Source organism: Hyperolius riggenbachi, chromosome 10, assembly GCF_040937935.1.
Source record: "Hyperolius riggenbachi isolate aHypRig1 chromosome 10, aHypRig1.pri, whole genome shotgun sequence".
Taxonomy (NCBI): domain Eukaryota; kingdom Metazoa; phylum Chordata; class Amphibia; order Anura; family Hyperoliidae; genus Hyperolius; species Hyperolius riggenbachi.
In genome coordinates this window covers 212,280,969-212,299,486 of record NC_090655.1, presented here as the reverse complement: position 1 = coordinate 212,299,486, position 18,518 = coordinate 212,280,969, and the positions used below count along the sequence as shown (strand labels likewise).

The 18,518-nt window shown below is 45.8% G+C and overlaps 1 protein-coding gene across 1 annotated transcript; it reads right to left on the bottom strand.

The window, feature by feature from the left end:
- Positions 1 to 15,650: 15,650 nt before the first annotated feature.
- Positions 15,651 to 15,982, bottom strand: LOC137534441 (histone H4). The gene has a single exon (XM_068255932.1). It carries the CDS (start codon positions 15,980 to 15,982, stop codon positions 15,671 to 15,673), a length of 312 nt encoding a protein of 103 aa, XP_068112033.1. The 3' UTR covers positions 15,651 to 15,670.
- Positions 15,983 to 18,518: the final 2,536 nt, after the last annotated feature.

The window sequence follows — 18,518 nt, the reverse complement described above, 5'->3', positions numbered from 1 at the left end:
CACAGGGGAGGAAATTTGGAAGGGAATAAAGGAACAGACGGATTTGTGGCTGGCACCGCTGGACCTGAAACCGGGCATGGTTGTGTGTGATAATGGGAGTAATCTCATTCGCGCTTTAAGGTTGGCTAAGCTGACACACATCCCTTGCCTGGCGCACGTGATGAACCTAGTAGTTCAGCGGTTCCTGAGGACATACCCAGGCGTGGCCGATCTTCTGTTGAAGGTGCGTCGAGTGGCCAAACATTGTAGAAATTCCAGTACTGCTTCGGGGGCACTCTCCAAGATGCAGGAGCGCTTCAATCTCCCCCACCATCGCTTGCTGTGTGATGTCCCTACGCGCTGGAATTCTACGCTGCACATGCCAGCCCGCTTTTGTGAGCAGAAGAGTGCAGTAGTCCAGTACATGACGGCGCAGTACCGAGGCGCATCCGGACAGCTGCCAAGCTTCTGTGGATCCGATTGGGCCAACATGTTGGACCTCTGCCAAGTCCTCCAAAATTTTGAGCAATCCACGTTGCTTGTGAGCAGTGAAAACTCTTCAGTCAGCATTACCATACCACTGCTGTGTTTACTGAAGAGGTCAATGTTGAAAATCAAGGAAACTGCTGTCATGATGCAACTGGGGGAATCTGAAGGAGAAAACGATCAGCGTGATGGTACCAACATCAGGCCATCCGCCTCAGGGAACGCTGGCCCCAGCAGCTATGACGAAGAAGAGGAGGAGGAACAGCTGGAGTTGGAGCAGGAATTTCATGCCACCACTGACGAGGGCCAGAGCGGTGCACATTGGACTTCCACAATTCAGCGCGAATGGTCAGCAGAAGCAGACCAGGAGGAAGGTGACGACTATGATACATCACAACAACTATCACAACGCTCACAAGAGGATGATGAGGATTATTTATTTATTTATTTATTTATTTATTGTATTTATAAAGCGCCAACATATTACGCAGCGCTGAACATTAATTTAGGTTACAGACAATATTTAGGGGTGACATACAGCAATATGACAATACAGGAATACAAGAAAACCAGATCACACAGCACAGTATTAGTACAAGGTAATGCTTAGTCACTGGATGAAGCATGGAGATTAGGCAAGTTATGTTCATTTAGATGCATAGCATGGGTTCACAGTAATGGAGGTGCCAGATCAGGTAGGACACAAAAGGAGGAGGACCCTGCCCAAAGGCTTACAATCTAGAGGGATTCTGGTAGGACTCTGGCACACATGGCTCAATTCATGCTAGACTGCATTGAACGTGACCCACGCATTGTGCGCATTCTGGACAACACCAATTACTGGGTTTATACCCTTCTGGATCCACGGTACAAACACAATGTTCCAAAACTGCTTGAAGAAAGAGTCAGACAGGTCAAAATGGAAGAATACCAGCAGGCCCTTGTGGAGACTTTAGAGAGGAGATTGACATCCTCCCCCTCCTCTAGCCAGTTGTACGCCGACAGACTGACTTCCGCAAACCCAGGACGACCAGGAGGGCAGCAAACAACGCAAGCCACAGCTAGTGCCCAAAAGGGAATGGTATCGGCAGTGTCCTTGGAGTGGGAAAATTTTCTGACACCCATGCAGCAGCAGCCCACTGAACAGCAAGCGTGCAGATCCACCTCCAACACCGATCGCCTGGAGAAGATGGTCAAGGACTACATGTCAGATGACGTAGCTGTGTCGAACAATCCATCTGCACCCTTCAACTATTGGGTATCGAAGCTAGACACCTGGCACGAACTGGCAATGTACGCAATAGAGGTGCTGGCTTGCCCGGCAGCCAGCGTTATGTCGGAACGCTGTTTCAGTGCTGCCGGAGGCATCGTCACAGATCGGCGTATCCGCCTCTCCACAGAAAATGCAGACCGTCTGACTCAAATTAAAATGAATCAATCCTGGATTGGAAATGACTACGCAACACTCCAGGACCCCAACCAAGTAACATGACCAATGAACATCTGGGATGGTGTAGCGTTTCCGGTCCCTGTTTATTGAACCTCTCATCTGTATTACATTTATGACTGCATGGCGGCAAAAAGCATTGCTGCTATATCCGCACACTTTTTGTCCTCATGCAAGGCCTGGGTTGTTGTGCCTCAAAAAGCATGGCCTTCTCCTCCTGCGCCTCCTCCTGTTCCATCACGTCTGCTGCTGCTGGGTTAGCGTTGCCGCGTGGTCCCTGTTTATTGAACCACTTATCTTTATTACATTTATGACTGCATGGCGGTACAAAGCATGCTATCCGCACGCTTCTTGTCCTCATGCAAGGCCTGGGTTGTTGTGTCTCACAAAGCGTGGCCTTCTCCTCCTGCGCCTCCTCCTGTTCCATCACGTCTGCTGCTGCTGGGTTAGCGTTGCCGCGTGGTCCCTGTTTATTGAACCACTTATCTTTATTACATTTATGACTGCATGGCGGTACAAAGCATGCTATCCGCACGCTTCTTGTCCTCATGCAAGGCCTGGGTTGTTCTGTCTCACAAAGCGTGGCCTTCTCCTCCTGCGCCTCCTCCTGTTCCATCACGTCTGCTGCTGCTGGGTTAGCGTTGCCGCGTGGTCCCTGTTTATTGAACCACTTATCTTTATTACATTTATGACTGCATGGCGGTACAAAGCATGCTATCCGCACGCTTCTTGTCCTCATGCAAGGCCTGGGTTGTTGTGTCTCACAAAGCGTGGCCTTCTCCTCCTGCGCCTCCTCCTGTTCCATCACGTCTGCTGCTGCTGGGTTAGCGTTGCCGCGTGGTCCCTGTTTATTGAACCACTTATCTTTATTACATTTATGACTGCATGGCGGTACAAAGCATGCTATCCGCACGCTTCTTGTCCTCATGCAAGGCCTGGGTTGTTCTGTCTCACAAAGCGTGGCCTTCTCCTCCTGCGCCTCCTCCTGTTCCATCACGTCTGCTGCTGCTGGGTTAGCGTTGCCGCGTGGTCCCTGTTTATTGAACCACTTATCTTTATTATATTTATGACTGCATGGCGGTACAAAGCATGCTATCCGCACGCTTCTTGTCCTCATGCAAGGCCTGGTTTGTTGTGTCTCACAAAGCGTGGCCTTCTCCTCCTGCGCCTCCTCCTCCTGTTCCATCACGTGTGCTGCTGCTGGTGCTGGGTTAGCGTTACCGGTCCCTTTTCCTGGAACCTCTTCTCTGTATTGCATTTATGACTGCATGGCGACAAAAAGCATGTTACCTGTGCAAAGAAACATGACATTTTCCACATTTAAAAGACAGTTTTTCCTTTGAAACTTTACAATCAATTTTCTCAAAAACTATAAGCTCTTTTTCAAATATTTTTTTTTCCTCTTGTACCCACTCCCAAGGTGCACATACCCTGCTAATTTGGGGTATGTAGCATGTAAGCAGTGGCGTAGCTAAGGAGCTGTGGGCCCCGAAGCAAGTTTTACAATGGGGCCCCCCAGGCACTCTATACATAACGATTGATACGGCGCACCAAAACCTGACAATGGCAACTACACTAACAGAGGTGCAAGAGGGGGTTTGGGAGCAGTTTGTTATTGATTACTGCTATTTAAAGCATCTATAGAAGTGATTATTACCAGCACAGGACCAATAGAGAGCGAATACTGATGTTCAGGGAGGGCCCTATGGGGCCCCTTTGGCCCAAGGGCCCCGATGCGGTCGCAACCTCTGCACCCCCTATTGCTACGCCCCTGCATGTAAGGAAGCTTTACAAAGCATGAAAGTTCGGGTCCCCATTGACTTCCATTATGTTCGGAGTTCGGCGCGAACACCCGAACATTGCGGCGATGTTCGGCGAACGTTCGCGAACCCGAACATCTAGGTGTTCGCCCAACACTAGTCAGGCCGAGGCAGAGACTGGGGCCTGGGGGAGACTATGGGTAATGGTTACAGAGGGGATTAGGAGGCACTTACAGATGTTAGTAGAATAGATGCAGAGTGAGTAGATCATAAAATGTGCAGATTCGGTGCAGAATCAGGCCTCCTTTCCACAGACTTTTGATAGGCAGTGAAATGCCTCTCAAACTCTTACAATTGCTCACTGCTGCCTAGTAACTGGCCACTGCTGCCTGATAACTAGTGTTGGGCGAACACCTAGATGTTCGGGTTCGTGAACGTTCGCCGAACATCGCCGCGATGTTCGGGTGTTCGCGCCGAACTCCGAACATAATGGAAGTCAATGGGGACCCGAACTTTCGTGCTTTGTAAAGCTTCCTTACATGATACATACCCCAAATTTGCAGGGTATGTGCACCTTGGGAGTGGGTACAAGAGGAAAAAAAATATTTGAAAAAGAGCTTATAGTTTTTGAGAAAATTGATTGTAAAGTTTCAAAGGAAAAACTGTCTTTTAAATGTGGAAAATGTCATGTTTCTTTGCACAGATAACATGCTTTTTGTTGCCATGCAGTCATAAATGTAATACAGAGAAGAGGTTCCAGGAAAAGGGACCGGTAATGCTAACCCAGCAGCAGCAGCAGCAGCACACGTGATGGAACAGGAGGAGAAGGCCACGCTTTTTGAGACACAGCATCCCAGGCCTTGCATGAGGACAAATAGCGTGCGGATATAGCAATGCTTTTTGCCGCCATGCAGTCATAAATGTAATAAAGATGAGAGGTTCAATAAACAGGGACCGGAAACGCTAACCCAGCAGCAGCAGCACACGTGATGGAACAGGAGGAGGCGCAGGAGGAGAAGGCCACGCTTTTTGAGACACAGCATCCCAGGCCTTGCATGAGGACAAATAGCGTGCTGATATAGCAATGCTTTTTGCCGCCATGCAGTCATAAATGTAATAAAGATGAGAGGTTCAATAAACAGGGACCGGAAACGCTAACCCAGCAGCAGCAGCACACGTGATGGAACAGGAGGAGGTGCAGGAGGAGAAGGCCACGCTTTTTGAGACACAGCATCCCAGGCCTTGCATGAGGACAAATAGCGTGCTGATATAGCAATGCTTTTTGCCGCCATGCAGTCATAAATGTAATAAAGATGAGAGGTTCAATAAACAGGGACCGGAAACGCTAACCCAGCAGCAGCAGCACACGTGATGGAACAGGAGGAGGCGCAGGAGGAGAAGGCCACGCTTTTTGAGACACAGCATCCCAGGCCTTGCATGAGGACAAATAGCGTGCGGATATAGCAGCAATGCTTTTTGCCGCCATGCAGTCATAAATGTAATACAGATGAGAGGTTCAATAAACAGGGACCGGAAACGCTACACCATCCCAGATGTTCATTGGTCATGTTACTTGGTTGGGGTCCAGGAGTGTTGCGTAGTCGTTTCCAATCCAGGATTGATTCATTTTAATTTGAGTCAGACGGTCTGCATTTTCTGTGGAGAGGCGGATACGCCGATCTGTGACGATGCCTCCGGCAGCACTGAAACAGCGTTCCGACATAACGCTGGCTGCCGGGCAAGCCAGCACCTCTATTGCGTACATTGCCAGTTCGTGCCAGGTGTCTAACTTCGATACCCAATAGTTGAAGGGTGCAGATGGATTGTTCAACACAGCTACGCCATCTGACATGTAGTCCTTGACCATCTTCTCCAGGCGATCGGTGTTGGAGGTGGATCTGCACGCTTGCTGTTCTGTGGGCTGCTGCTGCATGGGTGTCAGAAAATTTTCCCACTCCAAGGACACTGCCGATACCATTCCCTTTTGGGCACTAGCTGCGGCTTGTGTTGTTTGCTGCCCTCCTGGTCGTCCTGGGTTTGCGGAAGTCAGTCTGTCGGCGTACAACTGGCTAGAGGAGGGGGAGGATGTCAATCTCCTCTCTAAAGTCTCCACAAGGGCCTGCTGGTATTCTTCCATTTTGACCTGTCTGACTCTTTCTTCAAGCAGTTTTGGAACATTGTGTTTGTACCGTGGATCCAGAAGGGTATAAACCCTTTAATTGGTGTTGTCCAGAATGCGCACAATGCGTGGGTCGCGTTCAATGCAGTCTAGCATGAATTGAGCCATGTGTGCCAGAGTCCTGCCAGAATCCTCATCATCCTCTTGTGAGCGTTGTGATAGTTGTTGTGATGCATCATAGTCGTCACCTTCTTCCTGGTCTGCTTCTGCTGACCATTCGCGCTGAATTGTGGAAGTCCAACGTGCACCGCTCTGGCCCTCGTCAGTGGTGGCAGGAAATTCCTGCTCCAACTCCAGCTGTTCCTCCTCCTCTTCTTCGTCATAGCTGCTGGGGCCAGCGTTTCCTGAGGTGGATGGCCTGATGTTGGTACCATCACGCTGATCGTTTTCTCCTTCAGATTCCCCCAGTTGCATCATGACAGCTGTTTCCTTGATTTTCAACATTGACCTCTTCAGTAAACACAGCAGTGGTATGGTAATGCTGACTGAAGAGTTGTCACTGCTCACAAGCAACGTGGATTGCTCAAAATTTTGGAGGACTTGGCAGAGGTCCAACATGTTGGCCCAATCGGATCCACAGAAGCTTGGCAGCTGTCCGGATGCGCCTCGGTACTGCGCCGTCATTTACTGGACCACTGCACTCTTCTGCTCGCAAAAGCGGGCTAGCATGTGCAGCGTAGAATTCCAGCGCGTAGGGACATCACACAGCAAGCGATGGTGGGGGAGATTGAAGCGCTCCTGCATCTTGGCGAGTGCCCCCGAAGCAGTACTGGAATTTCTGCAATGTTTGGCCACTCGTCGCACCTTCAACAGAAGATCGGCCACGCCTGAGTATGTCCTCAGTAACCGCTGAACTACTAGGTTCATCACGTGCGCCAGGCAAGGGATGTGTGTCAGCTTAGCCAACCTTAAAGCGCAAATGAGATTACTCCCATTATCACACACAACCATGCCCGGTTTCAGGTCCAGCGGTGCCAGCCACAAATCCGTCTGTTCCTTTATTCCCCTCCAAATTTCCTCCCCTGTGTGCTGCTTATCCCCAAAGCAGATCAGCTTCAGCAACGCTCGCTGACGCATGCCAACAGCTGTGCTGCACTGCTTCCACGATCCTACTGCTGCTTGGTTAGCGTTTCCGGATGAGGTACAGCTTTGAGATGCGTTGGAGGAGAAGGAGTCAGAGAGGTAGGTGCTGCTGTTGTTATCCAGTGGGAGGGACGGCGGTGCAGCTGTTTGCGGCGTGGGCAACACCCGCACCGTATCAGGTGAGGAATCGCTGCCAGGCTCCACAAGGTTCACCCAGTGCGCGGTAAGGGAGATGTATCGACCCTGGCCGAACGCACTCGTCCAGGTGTCAGTGGTGAGGTGAACCTTGCAGGCAACGGCATTCTTCAAGCTTCGGGTTATTTTGCTGACCACGTGCTCATGCAACTCAGGCACTGCAGAGCGCGCAAAGTGGTAGCGGCTGAGAACCACGTAACGTGGGATGGCCACTGACATCATGCCCTTGAAGCTGTTTGTCTCCACCACTCGATATGGCAGCATTTCGCAGGCCAGAAGCTTGGCTATGCTGGCTGTTACTGCCACGGCCCGGGGGTCATTTGCTGGCAATTTCCTCTTGCGATCAAACATCTCCGAGACAGACAACTGAATCGTAGGGCTGCACACTGTAGGGCTGTTGGTTGTTGTGTTTGATGAACACTGGGAGACCTCAAGAGCACTACTCCGGAAAGTGACAGTGTCAGCGTCGTCTGATGTTTGTGAATGTTGTGAACCACGCAATGGCTGGGCTACTGCTGCTGCTGAGGCGGGTCTGGTGGTGAGTCTGGTGACCCCAAGGGAGGCAGTGTTGCTGGTACCCTGTCCTGCCGCATTTGCCCACAGAGTGGGATGTTTGGATAGCATGTGGCGGCTCATGCTGGTGGTGGAGAGGTTGTTAATACTTTTCCCCCTGCTCAGGCGGGTCTTGCACACCTTGCAAATCGCCATAGTACCATCCTCAGTGCAGTCTTCAAAGAAAGCCCAGACTTTGGAGCACCTGCCTTGCTGGCGATTTCTGTTTGCGCCTCTTTTGCCTCTCACTTGAACTTCCACGCTTGTGGTGCCTGAAATTGTGCGCCGCCTACCTTGTGGCACAAGGCGAACTCGTGCAGCAGTGGGTTCTTCAACAGACTCATCTGTGCTGCTGCTACGACGGCGATGTTCTCGTTCACAAACAAAATCTGGGTCTATGTCCACATTGTCCATACCCTCCTCTTCCATCTCCTGAAACTCGTCATATGTCATTGTGGGGGGCCGCCGCCGTGGAGTAGAGCTCCCCAGAACAACCTCTGCGCAGCTCACTCCAACGTCGTCTTCCAGATCTTGTCGACCGACCTCCTGCAATTGCAACCCCTCCTGCCCAACTTGCTCTGGGATTTGGGTTTCCGAGTCCTCCTCGGACTCGCCTTGTATTTCAGTGCGCGGTGCATTTCCCACAGTTAATGGTTGTGAATCCGGGCACAACATTTCTGGCTGTTCCTCCATTGACCTTTGAAAGGTGGAAGTTTGTTGGGCTGGGAATAGCTCCTGCGAATACCCCATTGTGTCTTGAGGTAATTCATCGGACTGGTTATCTGGCAGTTGTGTGCGTGGTGTCACTGCCGGTTGTGTCAGCTTTGTGCCCACTGGCTCCTTGTAACTGGCTGAGGACTCGGACCTCGTGCGTGATGTGCTGGTGCTGCTTAACCCACTGCTGGACGCTTGAGAGGTCATCCAAGTAATTATCTGGTCCTGTTCTTTTGGATTTGTGAGGGTTGTTGTCCTGGACAACATGGGCGGTATTGAGTGGGTTTTCTTGGGTGCTCCCCTGTGGCCTGTACGTGAACCGTCAGGGGAAACACCTCTTCCCTTGCCCCTCCCTCTTTCACCGGATTTCTTCCTCATTTCACTTATCCTGAAAGTACACGCTGACTGGCAGAAGTACAGTGGCAGAACAGAAATGCTATACAGTGGTGGGTGAGCGGTGTACCACTATTCCCAGCAGCGACACAGAGCACAATGCTATACAGTGGCGGGTGAGCGGTGTACCACTATTCCCAGCAGCGACACAGAGCACAATGCTATACAGTGGCGGGTGAGCGGTGTACTACTGTTCCCAGCAGACACAGTGTGGCAGTAAACACAATGCTATATAGTGTGGCTGAGCAAGGTACACAGAGTGGCAGTAAACACAATGCTATATAGTGTGGCTGAGCGAGCGGTGTACTACTATTCCCAGCAGACACAAAGTGGCAGTAAACACAATGCTATATACTGTGGCTGAGCGAGGTACACAGAGTGGCAGTAAACAGAATGCTATATAGTGTGGCTGAGCGAGCGGTATACTACTATTCCCAGCAGACACAGAGTGGCAGTAAACAGAATGCTATATAGTGTGGCTGAGCGAGGTACACAGAGTGGCAGTAAACAGAATGCTATATAGTGTGGCTGAGCGAGGTACACAGAGTGGCAGTAAACACAATGCTATATAGTGTGGCTGAGCGAGCGGTGTACTACTATTCCCAGCAGACACAGAGTGGCAGTAAACACAATGCTATATAGTGTGGCTGAGCGAGGTACACAGAGTGGCAGTAAACACAATGCTATATAGTGTGGCTGAGCGAGCGGTGTACTACTATTCCCAGCAGACACAGAGTGGCAGTAAACACAATGCTATATAGTGTGGCTGAGCGAGGTACACAGAGTGGCAGTAAACACAATGCTCTATAGTGTGGCTGAGCGAGCGGTGTACTACTATTCCCAGCAGCGACACAATGACTGGGGGGACCCTGGCTAGCGTGGCTGGAGCGCGAACTACCCTGCCTGCCTACCCAAAGCTAAACCCACAGACAAATGGCGGAGATATGACGTGGTTCGGGTATTTATTTACCCGAACCACGTGACAGTTCGGCCAATCAGAGCGCGTTCGGGTCCGAACCACGTGACCCGTTCGGCCAATCACAGCGCTAGCCGAACGTTCGGGGAACGTTCGGCCATGCGCTCTTAGTTCGGCCATGTGGCCGAACGGTTTGGCCGAACACCATCAGGTGTTCGGCCGAACCTTGAACATCACCCGAACAGGGTGATGTTCTGCAGAACCCGAACAGTGGCGAACACTGTTTGCCCAACACTACTGATAACTGCTCACTGCTGCCATGTAACTGCTCGCTGAGCATACAGCCCAACAGTCCATGGAAAAGAGGCCTTAAACAGTTAACATGTGCATCAAAATGTGTGTCAGGTTAACTGTCAGCAGCTGCAAGACATTGGGGAAGGATTGTGGTCTAAATATAGCTCAACCAGTGGAAAGAGGTGAAAGGGAGGTAGACTGCCAAGAGAACAAATGAAAAGAAATGAAATAAACAACAATTAAAGGGGTAACCTGAATATACTTTAAAGAGACACTGAAGCGGAAAAAAAATGAGATAGTGAATTGGTTGAGTACTATGAATAATTACTAGAAGATTAGCAGCAAAGAAAATATTCTCATATTTTTATTTTCAGGTATATAGTGTTTTTTCTAACATTGCATCATTCTATAATATGTGCAGATTACACAACACAGCATTCAAAATGATTCTTTCAGAGCAGTCTGTGAACTAATGACCTCTCCTCTGCCAGAGAAAAAGTAAATAGTTCAGGAACAGTTGAGATAATAAAAGTCAGAAAACAGCCCTCTCCACGACTTTCAAAGTCGTAGAGCTTAATGGCTTTTTTGCATAGAGATAACAACTGGAGTTTCTTAACTCTTCCTGTACTGGAAACAATTAGACTGATGCATCTGATCTTAATGTTTTATTTCTTAGCTGTACTACACATACAAATCATAATATCATATTTTTTTTCGCTTCAGTGTCTCTTTAAGGCCTTTTTTTCCATGAACTGTTGATAGGCAGTGAAATGCCTCTCAAAATATCACAACTGCTTGCTGCTGCCTGGTAACTGCTTGTTGAGCACACAGCTCAACAGTCAGTTGAAAAGAGGCCTACGGGTGATTCTGGCCCATGGTTGTGAAGTCTGAGGAGCGGAGTTTTCTCTTAACCTTTCATATCGTTATATTCTTTGCACAAATCTCATATGCCTCCTATTTCTGGCTTGTATGTAAATTTCATCCAACTTATATGCGACCCTGAATTTAGACCAATCCAAATCTAGCAAAACCGATGAAGGGTATTTGATTGGCTCTGTTTAATGTATAAAATCTGCATGCAACAAGACAGAATTATCAGTATCTGGCTGACACCTCTATTCCATAATATTTCTTTTCTCAGCAGTTTATATATCTATTTGGTGTGCTGCAGTGCAGAATTCTGATCAGAATCAGAAAATGATTGGAAATCCAGTCGAAATCGGTATTCCAGACAGTGAACATTGCCGACTGGGAACTGCAGGCCGGCCCGGGATGTGTGTTACACTTATTTCAAGCATTGTGGTGCACAATTCAAACTTCCACCAATAGTTTAGGTTTTTTGTGGGCCTTCTGTGCTAGACGCTGGAAAAGAGCTCACTGTGATAATGGAGCAGGCATGATCGGAAGAGCCCATTTCCGTTTCCGGGACAACTCCGCATACCGTCATACCGAAATTCCGCATACCGGCACATTCCGGCGGTATTTCGAGGCATGCCTTTTTTTACGGAAATGCTGTTTTTTTTTATATGCGCACTGTTTGGGGGGGTGGCACCCAGGCGGAATTTCGCGTCCATGAGCTTGTTGTCATGATTGGTCAACTCATTCTGCATCTCCTGATTGGTCAATTCATTCCGATTCCGATTTTGCCGGAATTCCGCATTATTTCGCATTCGGGTTTGACATTTCCAGATTCCGCGGAACAATGCGGAAACCCCAATTCCGGCAGAATTTCGGAATTTTAGCTTCCGCGGAATTCGGAAGCTCATGCCTGTAGTGGAGCAACATGGTTACATTGTTAATGTCCGAATGTATCAAATCTCAGCTACAGTGTACATAAACTGCACACACTCACTCCTTCCATATTTATAATAATGTATCAAATCTCAGCTACTGCTATAGGGTACAGAAACTGCTCAATACTCGCTCCTTCCCGATGTACAACGTATCAAATCTCAGCTACTGCTACAGTGTACAGAAACTGCTCAATACTCGCTCCTTCCCTATTTATAATAATGTATCAAATCTCAGCTACTACTATAGGGTACAGAAACTGCTCAATACTCGCTCCTTCCCGATGTACAATGTATCAAATCTCAGCTACTGCTACAGTGTACAGAAACTGCTCAATACTCGCTCCTTCCCTATGTATAATAATGTATCATATCTCAGCTACTGCTACAGTGTACAGAAACTGCTCAATACTCGCTCCTTCCCTATTTATAATAATGTATCAAATCTCAGCTACTACTATAGGGTACAGAAACTGCTCAATACTCGCTCCTTCCCGATGTACAATGTATCAAATCTCAGCTACTGCTACAGTGTACAGAAACTGCTCAATACTCGCTCCTTCCATATTTATAATAATGTAATATATCTCAGCTACTGCTACAGTGTACAGATACTGCTCAATTCTCGCTCCTTCCATATTTATAATAATGTATCATATCTCAGCTACTGCTACAGCGTACAGAAACTGCTCAATACTCGCTCCTTCCCGATGTATAATAATGTATCATATCTCTGCTACTGCTACAGTGTACAGAAACTGCACAATTCTCGCTCCTTCCATATTTATAATAATGTATCCAAATCTCACCTACTGCTACAGTGTACAGAAACTGCTCAATACTCGCTCCTTCCCGATGTATAATAATGTATCATATCTCTGCTACTGCTACAGTGTACAGAAACTGCACAATTCTCGCTCCTTCCATATTTATAATAATGTATCCAAATCTCACCTACTGCTACAGTGTACAGAAACTGCTCAATACTCGCTCCTTCCCGATGTATAATAATGTATCATATCTCTGCTACTGCTACAGTGTACAGAAACTGCACAATTCTCGCTCCTTCCATATTTATAATAATGTATCCAAATCTCAGCTACTGCTACAGTGTACAGAAACGGCTCTATACTCGCTCCTTCCCTCTGTATAACAATGTATTAAATCTCAGCTACAGTGTACAGAAACTGTGCAATACATGTATAATAACATATGAAATCTCAGCTACTGCTACAGTGTACAGAAACTGCGCAATACTCGCTCCTTCCATATTTATAATAATGTATTAAATCTCAGCTACTACTGCAGTGTATAGATCCTGCTCAATACTCGCTCCTTCCCTCTGTATAATACTGTATTAAATCTCAGCTACTGCTACAGTGTACAGAAACTGTGCAATACATGTATAATACTGTATTAAATCTCAGCTACTGCTACAGTGTACAGAAACTGTGCAATACATGTATAATAATGTATCAAATATCAGCTACTGCTACAGTGTACAGAAACTGTGCAATACATGTATACTACTGTATTAAATCTCAGCTACTGCTACAGTGTACAGAAACTGTGCAATACATGTATAATACTGTATTAAATCTCAGCTACTGCTACAGTGTACAGAAACTGTGCAATACATGTATACTACTGTATTAAATCTCAGCTACTGCTACAGTGTACAGAAACTGCTCAATACTCGCTCCTTCCATATTTATAATAATGTAATATATCTCAGCTACTGCTACAGTGTACAGATACTGCTCAATTCTCGCTCCTTCCATATTTATAATAATGTATCATATCTCAGCTACTGCTACAGCGTACAGAAACTGCTCAATACTCGCTCCTTCCCGATGTATAATAATGTATCATATCTCTGCTACTGCTACAGTGTACAGAAACTGCACAATTCTCGCTCCTTCCATATTTATAATAATGTATCCAAATCTCACCTACTGCTACAGTGTACAGAAACTGCTCAATACTCGCTCCTTCCCGATGTATAATAATGTATCATATCTCTGCTACTGCTACAGTGTACAGAAACTGCACAATTCTCGCTCCTTCCATATTTATAATAATGTATCCAAATCTCACCTACTGCTACAGTGTACAGTAACTGCTCAATACTCGCTCCTTCCCGATGTATAATAATGTATCATATCTCTGCTACTGCTACAGTGTACAGAAACTGCACAATTCTCGCTCCTTCCATATTTATAATAATGTATCCAAATCTCAGCTACTGCTACAGTGTACAGAAACGGCTCTATACTCGCTCCTTCCCTCTGTATAATAATGTATTAAATCTCAGCTACAGTGTACAGAAACTGTGCAATACATGTATAATAACATATGAAATCTCAGCTACTGCTACAGTGTACAGAAACTGCGCAATACTCGCTCCTTCCATATTTATAATAATGTATTAAATCTCAGCTACTACTGCAGTGTATAGATCCTGCTCAATACTCGCTCCTTCCCTCTGTATAATACTGTATTAAATCTCAGCTACTGCTACAGTGTACAGAAACTGTGCAATACATGTATAATACTGTATTAAATCTCAGCTACTGCTACAGTGTACAGAAACTGTGCAATACATGTATAATAATGTATCAAATATCAGCTACTGCTACAGTGTACAGAAACTGTGCAATACATGTATACTACTGTATTAAATCTCAGCTACTGCTACAGTGTACAGAAACTGTGCAATACATGTATACTACTGTATTAAATCTCAGCTACTGCTACAGTGTACAGAAACTGTGCAATACATGTATAACAATGTATCAAATCTCAGCTACTGCTACAGTGTACAGAAACTGCTCAATACTCGCTCCTTCCCTATGTATAATAATGTATTAAATCTCAGCTACAGTGTACAGAAACTGTGCAATACATGTATAATAACATATGAAATCTCAGCTACTGCTACAGTGTACAGAAACTGCGCAATACTCGCTCCTTCCATATTTATAATAATGTATCCAAATCTCAGCTACTTCTACAGTGTACAGAAACTGCTCAATACTCCCTCCTTCCCGATGTATAATGTATCAAATCTCAGCTACTGCTACAGTGTACAGAAACTGCTCAATACTCCCTCCTTCCCGATGTATAATGTATCAAATCTTACTTCCTGGCCTGCTACAGTGTATAGAAACTGTTCAATACTCGTTTGTTCTTGTATAATAAAACAAAGTGCTGCCACCATGTGGTGAACATTTTTCTTCTGGGGTATGAATACAAAACAGCTGTATTCCCCGATACTATGACGGAAATCAATGTAACCATCAATATGACATTGATGCACAAAGTACTACGCTTTCTATAGAGGCGGTGGGTGGTCCTGAGAATATGTGCAGCAAAGCTGATACTTTGTTTCCTCAGATAGATGCATACTAAGCTCACATGTAACAGCAACATGATTCAACGTTTACGTGTTTGTAGGTCTTCTGTGCTAAAAACACAGCTGGCAAGGTGCTCAGGCAAGTTTGTCCCGGAGCCATATGGTTACAATGTATCTCCAGTTGACCTCACATGATACAGAGCGTATTAACCTCCTTATCACTCCCCTTCCATGTATTACATCAATACATACAGTACTGTATAGCGCTTCTGTGGAGGCGGTGATCCTTCCTCAAAAATGTGCATCTTATGGATCATCCCGTTTCATAAAATAAAGTGCAGTCTGATATGTAGTACATGTATCACCTACCGTGTCAATACAGAACTGTATTCCCCAACCCAGACGCTATAATAAGTGTCAGTGTGAATAATTGTGTACATACGTAGTATTACCATAGCGCTTTCTATAGAGGTGGTGGGTGGCCCTGAGAAGGGCCTTTTGTGTAGTCGGGATGGAGTCAGGGTAGTTTAGCCGCCGAAGCCGTAGAGGGTGCGCCCCTGGCGTTTCAGGGCGTACACCACATCCATGGCGGTGACGGTCTTCCTCTTGGCGTGCTCGGTGTAGGTGACGGCATCGCGGATGACATTCTCCAGGAAAACCTTCAGCACTCCGCGGGTCTCCTCATAGATGAGGCCGGAGATACGCTTGACACCCCCTCTGCGGGCCAGGCGGCGGATGGCGGGCTTAGTGATGCCCTGGATGTTGTCCCGGAGCACCTTCCTGTGCCGCTTGGCACCTCCTTTCCCGAGACCTTTACCGCCCTTTCCTCTGCCAGACATGATGCTTCTTCTCTGCTGGAGATACACAATGCTGTGTGCTGCCGCCTCCCCTCCTCTTATACAGGCTGAGCGGACCTGACAAGAGACTGCGCTGAGGGGGAGGAGCCACGGGCGGATGTATCATTGTTACCCTCATAACAGTTGTAGCTACTTTCTTACTGTATAATGAATATACACTGTAGCAGTAGCAATGCTTCCCTGTATTTCACGTGCGGAGGCTTATCCAAGCATTTTTATAACTGAACTAAACGGTGATTCAGTATAATCATGATTTTCTCAGACCCTGAATGTTGCTCTTTGATACACTTTGTACTTTTGGAGGGGGCGGAGCCACAGGCGGATTTTGCAAAAATCATTTTGTATGTGTCTAATTTCTTATAAGTTATTAAGGCCCGGTTCACATTAGCGGCTGCTATCCGGAATCGCCGTGCCGGAGCCGTGCCGGAGCCGGACCGCATGCGGACCGGACGAAACGGACGCACGGCATAGCAATGAAAGTCTATGCGACCGTTCACATGCGTCCGTTTCGTCCGGACCGGAGCCGGACCGGATCCGGACTCCGGCGTCCGTTCCAACATGCGCTATTTTTTGGTCCGGCTGGTCCGGCTGACGTATCCGGACCGGAGCCGGAATGTTGCATCCGGCCAATGGAAACCAATGAGAACCGGAGAGCGCACAACACACTGGCTATAAAAACCGGATGTTGTACCACACTTCCTATGCTGACTCTATGGTATTGTCAGAATTCTAGCGGTTTTATTTATGCAGGAAAAAGCTGTCATAAGTGTATGGTTTAAGTTTTAATGTTCTATGCAAAATTTCATTGTAAACTGTAAAGTTGGGTTACTTCTTTAAAATATTGCTATGTGACATCTGAACATATTCCAGGCTGTAAAGCTTAGAAGATTTTAACTTGCAAGCTGGAAGATTGTTGATGTACTGGTTACAAGAAGCCAAAACATTCTTTGTTAATGTCAAGGTTAGACTGCACAGTATGTGTTAGACAGAATGCTGGTTTAAAACTCACATTACTGCAGCAATTATAAATGCACATAATTATTACACATAGATATTATTAATCTAAATATTAATGATCAATACAGTCCTTCTAAAGAAAAGAATAGTTATTGTTAACCCTATATAATAGAATCTATTACTCTGGAAGATATTTAAAATCTGTAGTCTACCCGTGGAAGATTAGAAAGTAAAACTTTTATAAAATTGTTTCAACTTGTAAGCTAGACAATTGTTGACGTGCTCTAGTCTCAGAAAGCTGATAACACATGATGTTTTGGGAACAAGTTATATAAATATTAAACAAAGAAGTTGTTTTCCCAATTAGTTAAAGATCATTCCATGATGCCACCTGGCGGTCTTATGAAATCAACATTATTAATACTGTTTGTTATTTGTTATGAAAGCCTGACCTCTGCCGGTTGAAATTAGATATTTATTTCTTCATCAGAAAGACAAATATATGGAAAAGGATTTTATATTATCAAGATTTAATATGCAATTATTTCTTATATGATTAATTGTTTTAAGAAGAATTATATAATAAGCTTTATATTTAAATAAGTATATTAGAAGCCCTGTATGTTTCAATAAGCCTTAAATTGCTGAAGGCTCTCACAGGTCTGGTTACAGTGTCAACCTGACCAATCTCATGTCTGGGGAAGTACCATGACATTCCAACATAATTAGCAGCGAACACTTTATCAGAAATGCGTCATGAATGACATTGTTTAGTCTCCATGTCTGGGTCAGCCAACAGACAAGATGGCTGTTGACGTCCATTTTTAATTACGTGCGTCAGGAATGACCTATATTAAATGTCAAGCACTCCAAATGACGTTAATTCCCACAAGATAAGGTAATTAAGAATTTATAAACAATAATATTGTGACTTAGGAAATCAAAACATGATAAAGCATTGACGCACGAAAGCTTTAGCCAATCAGAGCCTGGGATTCAGGGAAAGTCCAGATTAGGCAGCCATATTGCCTCCAACCCCTATAAAAGTAGGGCCTGAAAGCTCATAGTTTGCAGAAGCCCAACAATCTCCTGAGAAGACACATGAGGCAGAAGCTACCTTCCCACAAGTGGTTCTAGATGCTGAAGAGATGACAGAGAAGGGGTAATATGCTTAATATTCTGGTGATTTACTGTATTAATTTTTCAGCATTAAGTTTTATTAAGATGTTAGCAAGAAATTTGTTAGAAGCTATTTTTTATGCTATTTCTTTAAGAAGATTACTACAAGTTTTACACAGCTACTAGCTATTGATACAGATGAGACTACTTTTGATCTTATTCTACATAACACAACTGTTATATTACTTTTTGAATGTATTTAGAAGATTGATGATCGCTTGGCTCTAAAGCCTTGATAAGATGGATACTGTTATAAGGAAACACTACTTGGAACTGTTCATATTTTGTATATATGCTGTATGATAAGCAAATACAATTTTTTATATAAAATCATATACTGAGTGCTCTGATTCATTTCAAGGTATACCGTCAATCTATAATT

What these genes read in the sequence shown, in the direction of transcription:
- LOC137534441 (XM_068255932.1), bottom strand. Translation starts at nt 15,982, where the DNA reads ATGTCTGGCAGAGGAAAGGGCGGTAAAGGTCTCGGGAAAGGAGGTGCC.